Source organism: Tasmannia lanceolata, unplaced genomic scaffold (genome assembly GCF_043159265.1).
Source record: "Tasmannia lanceolata isolate RefF3 unplaced genomic scaffold, GAP_Taslan_0.1 ptg000037l, whole genome shotgun sequence".
NCBI classification, from domain to species: domain Eukaryota; kingdom Viridiplantae; phylum Streptophyta; class Magnoliopsida; order Canellales; family Winteraceae; genus Tasmannia; species Tasmannia lanceolata.
Window position 1 is genome coordinate 2,953,715 of NW_027518714.1, and position 9,843 is coordinate 2,963,557.

At 40.5% G+C, this 9,843-nt stretch overlaps 1 protein-coding gene across 2 annotated transcripts; it reads right to left on the minus strand.

The window, feature by feature from the left end:
• Positions 1-648: 648 nt before the first annotated feature.
• LOC143862453 (LIM domain protein) lies at positions 649-9,253 on the minus strand. 2 transcript variants are annotated; one of them, XM_077373504.1, is made up of 3 exons: positions 6,977-9,253; positions 6,686-6,871; positions 649-1,943 (listed from the first exon to the last, which is right to left on the minus strand). In XM_077373504.1, the coding sequence occupies exons 1-3, from the start codon at positions 9,202-9,204 to the stop codon at positions 1,316-1,318; spliced, it is 3,042 nt and encodes a 1,013-aa protein (XP_077229619.1). In that variant the 5' UTR covers positions 9,205-9,253; the 3' UTR covers positions 649-1,315. The 2 variants fall into 2 exon arrangements, with proteins under 2 accessions (XP_077229619.1, XP_077229621.1); XM_077373506.1 differs by lacking the exon at positions 649-1,943 and adding an exon at positions 3,456-3,920.
• Positions 9,254-9,843: the final 590 nt, after the last annotated feature.

The window sequence follows — 9,843 nt, forward strand, 5'->3', positions numbered from 1 at the left end:
CTTTTTTTATATATTTTATAATTTTTGTCACAACTTAAAATTAGTGCTGTTTAGAAGACTTCTTGAGGGCCTGTAAATGGATTGGTCAAAAAATATGGGCTGCTAAACTAATGTTCAGATGGGGATGGGTTATAAGGGAATGGACACCCTCCCTCTAAATGGCTAGCTTTTAGGGGTGAGTTCTACCCAGTTAAAGTCCTGCAAAAGGTATCAGAGCTAAGGGAGTGGTAACCCCAGTTTGCCTCCGAAAGCAGGAATGTCCCTTGGGGAAGATCTCGGAAACCCCGATGTAGTTATCTCATGGTTCCCTTGCCGCCGCAAGGATGGGCGAGATTATCCACATTGCTTCCGCGTGGAGGGGGAGATTGTTGGTGTTCCACGCAAAAGCAAAATAGTCCCACATCGGTAAAGTGAGTTGGATGAGGATGAGTTATAAGGGAATGGGCACTCTAAATGGCTAGCTTTTAGGGGTGAGTTCTACCCGGCTAAATTCTCTACACAGATGACCAAAAACATGCCCTTTGAATCGTTAGGATTATCAGAATGGGGAACTCTGGATCCCTTTAGAGATCCTACGGGTACAAAGTAGATGTTCAGGATTGATCAAAAGGCACTGACAATCACACATGACTTAGAGAAAGAGGGTTGTATTGCTGACTTTCACCTTGAGATTCACAAACCAAGAAGCGACTGGAGTAAGGCGCTGTTTAAACTTGGATCCAATAATCAGTTTTGGACTTACAATCTGTTCTCAAATTCCAAAACAAACAGGGCCTAGATACACAAGTGTAAGGCCTTCAAAAATCAACAGAATAGCTCAGAAGATTTATTTATTTTTTCTTGGGGTACAAACTAGCATCTTTCATGCACATTGCCACAATATAGCATACTGCACAATACAAACTGTCAAGAAGAAGATTAAAATCTTTCTTTCTTCCATCCTTTTAAGTTGTCGTCTTGCAGCCCAAAACAACCATGAGACCTCATAATCATTAACATTTTTCCCTTACCCTCAAGAAGAACTCAGAAGTAATACAAGGAAAAAATGAATTTCCTTCACTGTCATTTGCCTGGAATGTCATCTTTCACATTGGCCAGCCGCACTGTTATGGGCCAATTGGAAGGGTGTCTGCATTGCATTCCAAACACTTGATCCTTTAGATTAGAATATTACTGGCGAACTGTCACCCTTATGACTTTCATGGCAGAAGCCACATGAAGGCCATGCATCAATTCTTTCGCCGGGCCAACAAGGTCAAACAACCATTGCAGCACTACAACCACATTCGTGTGCACTCACATTGTGCACATTCCCTTAAGCCATTGTGGATGTGCTAGCACTGACATCATCATCGCTCCGAAACAAAGCCTTGGAAACTGATTCGCATGACTTAATCTCATAATTCATATGCTTTCCATCCCTGACATCCCCTCCTTGTAAAGAACTACGTTTTGTCCCCGTCAATGGAGTCTCGCATACCACGTCATTACGGCCACTACGCCGTTCCCTTCTCCCCGACGACTTCCGAACAAAGTCCGGTTTCGCTCTCCCTGTCTTTGGCTGCTTTGGAGCCCATACCCTTTGCAAATCCGGCGCCCAACTTGTGAAAGAAGCAAACCTTCGAGCCCTCTCTCTCCTCTCTTGAGCCTCCATTAGCTTCCGCCTGTGCACCATGCCTTTGACTTCAAGTGGGCTCTTCACTTTACTATCCTCTAGTGTGTGGGGATACAAATCTTCTGCCGAAATGCTTTTTTCATCGGAAATTCCTCTGCTTCCTCCATCTGCACTTCTATAGATGTCACTTCCTTCTTTAGCTTTATGTTCTCCATCATCATCACCAGTGTGCGAGGACAAAGATACTTCTCTATCCTCATCGTCACCTAACAAAAAGTCCATCTGCGTGTAGATTCTATGAATGATATCTCCTAGAGAACAAGCATACCTGCAATACGATGTCATTAAACAGTTTGTTCTAACCATTTTTTCTTTGACTAGGACTTTTGTTGTCTTGACCGAATAGTAGTATGTGATATCAATGCCCATAATACCCACTTTGGAGCCTGGTTTTTCATACTATAAAGTCAAATGTATTGGGATCTCTGTGGAAAAAAACTTCAATGCTCATAATACCACTTTGGGGCCTAGTATTTAGTATTGGAATCTCAGTTGAAAATAATTTCATGGTTGCCAAACATGGCCAAAGATGACAGTCAGTTTCATGAAGCAAATAGGGGATCATTAATTCAAAAACATTCATCAGATAATTGAGCATGCGGCCTTTAACAATAAAAGAAGAATCAAAACATGGTCGTAATTATTATCAATTATCTGTACAATTATTGACTTGACATTTTGATGTGATCAGGCCATCACTTGTGCTTCGAGGGACTTACAAAAATGTGTGGGGTGATGGTGAGTGGTGTGAGCCCTAGATAATGAGGACATCCCCCCCATCTTGACTCTAGAATAATAACACGTCAAAATAAGGTCCTAAATACAAGAAAAATGAAAGCAAAAAACAAATATAAGTCCATCGAAGCACGAGTCTGGCCGGATCACATCACATTCCCTTTACTGTATCATAACCATTAAAATAAGCAAGTACTTCTCATGTGGGCGCTATGCTCTTGAAGGTAATAATAACTGCCATAGCATAATAAAAATAAGGTAATTCAAGATACATATAGTGACAATAAACATATGAGAGTAATCAAACAGTAATCATTGTGTACTAAAGAAACACCTCAAACTTGTATTACTCGTACATGAAAAAAATCTCTTAGGATTGCTTGGGTAAAAACTCTCCCTAGTTAACAGGTTTATTTCGAGTTCAGACTTATGGAGAGGTTGGAGGGAGACATGCAATTCTGGGGAGAATAAACAAGTTCCTCAACCTCGGTGGTCCCCTCCTGAACGAGGGTTCTTGAAGTTAAAGTTTGACGGCTCTAACTTGGGTAATCCAAGGCCAACCGGCATAGGGGGCCTTCTCAGAGATTATCAGGGTCTGAATAGATGGGCCCTTCAGGTCCCAATGGGATCATGGATTCCAATGAATCGGAATTAAGAGCTGTCTTGCAAGGAATTAGAATCACTGACAAAATTGATTTAAGGAGGCTAATTGTTGAGGGAGATTCAATCAATGTCATGATATGGATGGATGGTAGCAAGCCCCATCCTTGGAGATTTGCAGACATGGTGGATGAGATCTAGGAGCGAGTGGCTGATTTCCATGTTCGCTTCCAGTATGTGAGGAGGTCAGCGAACAGTGAAGTGGACAAGACTAGCTGGAGAAGGGGTTAGTAGAGATGCGTTGGAGACCTTTGATTTTTCTCCCCCTTGAGGGCATAGATTCTTTATCTTTATGCAATGTATTCATTCGGTTGTCTCCTTCATCCGACTAACTATACTCTTTACTCCTCATTCTTTTAATGATTTTCTTTTTACCATTCAAAAAATAATAATAATAAACACCTCAAACTTTATCTTAAGGGCAAATTCTCCATGGAATTTAAAGTCAAACTAAAAGAATTAAACAGCATAATTCTGAAGTAGTAGCTTACATATAGAATCGGCAGATATGATGATATTAGCTGGAGTAGAATGGAGGATTGATGAACTAGCAACACAACTCCTAATTAGAACCACCTGCAGTAGCAGAAATCCATTTCTGCAGACCTGGCTTGAAGGGACGCACAGGATATGGTTAACTGCCTTTGGAATGAATGCCCCTTAGCATGGGCTCTATCAAGACCTTTGCTGCAACAGCAAAGAGGAGTAGAGGACATTTATGCTCACCACCGCTTTTAGGGGAAAAAGAAGCCCGCTAAAAGAGTACTATTGCAAGTCCCAGATACTTAATAGGAGGCAAGCTCTCACGTTTTGATCTAGTACAACCCAGGGTCGCCGAAGTAAGAAGCGGCTGTCAGAAGTGATGCAGAAACTAAAGTGGAAGCAAGGGGTCTAGAAAAGGGAAAAAGCAAGAAGCGACAAGCTTTAAAGAAAATAAAAATGAAACATAAGGAAAGTGTCACTGAAAGTTAGCATGGTGAATATAATAAGAATCAATAGAAATGAACAAGAAGTGTATCGAAAGAGTAGAGTAACAGTAGGTTAGGGAGCAAGGCATAATGTAGGTAAGGTTACAACTAGTAAAGAGGAATTCACCGCTTGTTAGAATTAAAAGTCTCAAGGATGTATGGTTTCAAATGTTTTATTCATATAGATTTAATGTTAAGTTTCTCGAAAAAAAAGATACATATAAGTTTTATTTGAAACTTAAGACGAGTTTTTCAGTTTTAAATACAGTCGTTTGACATTATCAAGAGTAAAAAACACACTTTCAGGGGAAAAAATCATCAAAATAGGAAGGCTACTGATATTGGCACCACCATGTTTTAATAATTGCACAAACTCAGCTTTGGGAATTGTAATAGCATTTGACAACTATTTAAAAAGAAAAGAAAAGCTGGGTTTGTGCAATAATTAAAACATGGTAGCGCCAATATCAGTAGCTTAATTGGAACTGCATAGGAACCATGTGAGAAGCGTATGAAAGTGCACTTTGGTAAAATTTAGGAATCGAAAAGTACTTAGATTCCTATTCGCAACAAATTTCACATCCATGATAAAAGAATCAATAAAAGTCATTCTGTTGGCTCCGGATCATGCTTTAGTGTGGTCGGGCCAGCCAGACAATTTTTTTTCAATAAAATTTCTTGGTCAACACTTCCAAAGCAAGCTTTCCACACAAATGTGAAGCTTTCGATAAATATGGCACACCCTCACATTGAGGTTGAAGATATGACGGAACAACAAGTGCAACCGTAAGAGCACCCAAAAGTTATAAAAATCTATACAAGAAGAGGAAGAAGTCGAGTCATTTGTGACCCAAGATTGGAGTCACAAGATGAAATAAAGAACGGAGGAAAAATCCTTGCTCGTGACCTAGAATTGGAGCCTCTTTTGACACATGGTTTTAAATTTCAACGGATTTCGGTGGGGACCGAAACCGAAATTTCCCAAAATTTGATATTTTGCGACGAGAAAATGGCATTTTTTTTTTTAAATAAATGTTACAAAATTTCAGTCCGAAATTTCGGACCCAAATTTCGAAGCTTGATACAAAATTTTGGACCGAAATTTTGGATTTTGGTGGGGTCCAAAATAGGTACCGAAACCGAAATTTAAAACCTTGTTTTGACATAAGCGAGGCCCACTCCATTAAGCAGCATTGAAGTTTGGGGATGAACTTATTTATGTTATGTTTTGCTATGAAAAGTCATTAGTTAGAGATTTCAGTTTGTAGAAATGTAGGATTGTTTCTTTCGTTGAAGTGTTTATTTAGGAAATTGTAGGATGTTAGATGGATGTCCATATGGGGGGTGGGAGGGAATATGTATTTGTTTCTTTTGTTTTTGGAGATAGTTTTCATTATTGAATAAGAAAGAGAAAGAAGAGAAGTAGGGAACTGTTTTTTCTTGGTTGTTTCTAGCTGTTTGTGGGATTTTCTCTAGATTGAAATAACTTTTCCCCATCAACTATCTGCACTCTTTTATCTTCATTACAAGAAATTTGCATTTGATTTGCAGCAACACAACTCCATATCTGACCAGAAAAGATGAAAAATGAGCACTCACTGGAGGAACCTGCACACATGTCGACAAGAAGTGTTTTCGAAGAGCATATTGTTTTAGCATTTTTGCTTGTAAATAAAGAAGGGAAAGAAATAATAGTTTATCATCAACACCCTTGAAATAAATCCTAATTCTAAAAAGCTGGAGCCTGAAGGTCTAGAACTAAGCATCTGAACTCCCAATAAAAGGATCATGATTACTGATAAACTAAGTAGTCAATTTCGTTTCGTGTCGGCCGAAACATTTGATCATGCACTTCTAGCCTGTACTACTATAATTTCTGTTAGGTGTACCATGTTCAACAGAGTTCATTTCTTGTGAGGCAATTTTCAAAAGAGAGACAGTATCACTTGAACTTGCATTTCCTTAACCTCGTCTAAATTGTTCAATATACCCCATCACAATGAACTTCAGTTAATAGTCATTCATTTCCAACCCCAACTCAACTCAACTCAACAAAGCCTTTGTTCCAAACTAGTTGGGGTCGGCTAAATGAATCCTTTAGAAAAATTTCATGAAGAATGTGAAAGGAATCTATCTGGCTCTAATCCTAGCTCTAGTTGGGTTCTTCTACGTGGATCATTTTCTTCCATTCTATCATATCCAATGTCATGTTCTCTGTTATGTACCTAGCTATCAAGTCTTTACTCACTGTTTCTACCCAAGTTGATTTCGGTCTGCCCCTACCTCTTTTTACTCCATAAATTTGGCACAAGTCGCCTCTTCTCACCAAAGCATCCAAAGGTCTTGTTATCAAGTCATTCATTTCCAATGCAATAACAATATTGAATAATGTCTTGCAAAGGCCGGCATTAAGTAACTAGTCAATGCATGTACATTGTATTTTTAATAGTAGTAGGTGCATGTACATTACATTATTAATACTCAAATGTTAACAGGAAAATTTTACTTATCTTTTGACAGCAGTAAGGAAGATAAAATCATTCAAGAACTCCAAATAAATTTTGTACCATGCTATCTCAAAAAGGAAAAGAAGAAGCTAATATATTTTCCTGCCAAGTAAACTTGCATATATTGATTGCCAGCATACCTTGATTTTATGGTCCTTCCTGCAAACTCAACAAGGCTCTCGCCACCAAACATGCCTCCTTGCGGATCAATGTTCCACAAGAGAGAGCATATCTCCTTCACCATCTTCTGTTTACTAGCCTCTTTAAGACTCGCGCCGACCTTTGACTGGAGTATCTCCATTCGAAATAAAATCTGCAACTCATGTCTTATGTGCATTAAGGAATATATGACGACGGAAAATTTTCAAATTGCAAAGAAACTTCCAATTTCAACGAAACAAACAAGAAAGGTCATGAATCAATGAGGATACTCTTTGACTTTGTCTTCTGAAGTGTAAACAGCAGAACTCATATCAGATCCAAGAAATGAAGAGTTACAGCCTTTGTATTTTGCATCTAAATCCTTGGGTTTCCACAACAGTAGTTTTTCCACTTCGGCGGCAACCAATGCCTCATAAGTGTCTTCTGGTTTCTCAATTGTCAGATCATTTGCAATGCCCCTTTCAAGTTTCGAATACAACCAATGAATCGATGAATCAATAAGGCGTTTTGCTAAAAACCCCAAGTCCACCTCTTTGGAATCAAGAATCTGCTGAATCTTTTGAGAAATGCTGCCAAAGAAAGCTTCACAAGATTCCAAAGAAGCGGCAGCAGGAGTCATGGATCCATTGAAAATAGACTCAACAACTAACAGAGAAGATTCTTCTACAACATTTGGCTGTGGCTTCAGGTCATTTAGCGTAATATTACGGCAACCACTAGATGATTTCTTAACCTGTTTCATCCAGCATTTCAAAAACCGAAACTTCTTGGAATTATTACATTCCGTAGCAAAGTATGCTGCTTCTAAATTTATTTCACAACCAGTGTCATCAGCTATTGCCTCAGATGAGCTGCTAAGAACTGATTGTTTGAAGGAGCTCCAGGTGAAATCCTGAAGCAAATTGCAGTGTTTTTTGTTTCGTTTTCTATTAATGTCAGCAAGCTTGGAACCATTGCCATTACTAGAACTCCCTGTTTTAGAAACAACAAGCATATTTGAGCAATTTGAATAGCTGTTAGGTTCAGATACCTCATTAACAACCTTATTAACTGGCTTGCAACAGAACCCAGAAAAACTTCTACCAAAATCACATTCCAGATCATCATGACTAACCCCACTATTTAATATACAGAGGACGGCAGAGTGAACAGTAAACGGCCTTAGAATTCCCATGATAGAATTCCCATCACCATTGGAAACAGACACAAGTGCCCAACAACTTCCCTTGTAGAGGAAATTCAGAAGAAGCTGCCAGGCTGGTTTCCCAGCAGTAAACTCGCTCTTCTCCATCTGAAGCAATTCGAGAACCTTATCTGCGAAAAAACTACTCGATATCTCTCTTTGCTCTTTCTTACTTCCATCTGAGAGCCCACGTAGGAGAAGAAAATCAGATATGCTTCCACTTTTTATCTTCAAATCCTCATTGTTCCTCCACAACTCCTTAACACGGATATTTGTGATACAGTCAACCACACCACTCCCAAAAGATTTTTGGGTGCCTGAACTCGGATTTTCCAAAATTCCCGAAAGATCAGCAGATCTTCCTCTAGGAAGCTTTAAATCCAACAATTCAAGATCACAGAATTTGCATTCTAAGGGCCTCCCATTCACATCTACAATCTCGAGAATCAACTCTACTCGACCAGTACTTTGAAGATCACTACGTTTAAACCCTATAGAAAACCCAATGTGGGGATAAATCAATCCGAAAGGAACAAGCGCTGATCCTAAAAGGATCAAATCCGTCGAACAAAATCCCCAACCTAAACCCTTAATGGCACTTTCCAGAAACCCTAACACTAGATTACACTCATCTCTGCCTCCTTCAACCACTACACTCTCCACACATTGCTGATCAAAATTAACATCGATCCAACAGAAATGTATGTCTCTGTCAATAAATCCCTCACTTACAGAAGCAAAATTTTGAAAAAACGTCTTACAGAAAACATCATCAGTTAGCAAAGACTCGTGATTTTCACATTCATGGATGAACTCAGACAAGCAATTTAAGGATTGAGGGAGATTCGAGAAAAGGAGAATCAGATTAGATCGGACGGTGAGGAATTTGTGCATACCTTTGTTGAGATCTTGAGGCTCCCAGGCGTAATCGAGGAGGAGCTGGCGGAGGGACCCGGCGGTGAGAGAGGCACGTGGCAGGTCGGGATTGGAGGAGGAGAGTGGGGTAGAGAGAGAATTGAGGGCTGTGGAGAGTGAGATTAGGGTTTGGGAAGGGTGATCGAAGGAGAAAGAAGTGGAGGATTTGCCGAAGAGATGGTGGATTTTGGAAGTGGAGAGGAGAGGGGAGAGGGAGGAAAAGAAGAGTTTGAAGGCGAAGAGAGAGGAGGAGAGGGGAGAGAATGAGAGGATTTTGCGGGCGGAGGTGAGAATGGTGGTGATGTAAGGGTTAGGGTTTTTGAGGTGGATCAACGGCTGGAGATCGACGAGGAAGACGATGCGCTGCGTCTGAGACAAATCTAGCCAGTCCATTTCCATCTTTGAGAGAGAGAGAGAGAGAGAGAGAGAGAGAGAGAGAGAGAGAGAGAGAGAGAGAGAGAGAGAGCGGGCTTTAGGAATTAAGTTTGAATTCGGTTTTGCAGAATGGAGGGAAGATCTTACAAGAACGAAAGGTGTCTGGTAAGGGTGTTGCTAACGTGCGCGGGCGTATGTTAAAGAGTGTCGATGACGTGATTCGTGGTGGGGTTAACACTAAGTTTCGCGTGAACTTGAAGCCTGCCAAGAGGGCTAACGAATGGCTTCTTTGGGTCCCACAGGGGACTTGTGTGAAATAGGAACCATTGATCTCCTTGAGGCAATCCACATGGTTTTCGTCCCATTAATAACGTGCAATCACATGTCCTATGATCTCCTCAAGGTGTTTTCAACGGCAGTCGGGTAGACTTCTAGTTGGTGGGGTGCCCCCGGGGCGGAGCTGCATGTAGCCCAAGGGGCAGCTGCCTCTGTTGAGTTGGGCCAATCTCCCTAATAGGCCCAACTCAATTGGGCCCAGCCCCCATTAAAATTTGAAGCCTGTCCCCTTATGTATAAATCCTGGCTCCGCTAGTAGGGTCCCCTGATAAAAAAAAATGGGGGTGTTTTATTTCTTTTCATTCTCTCCCTGCTCCCTTAGCTATG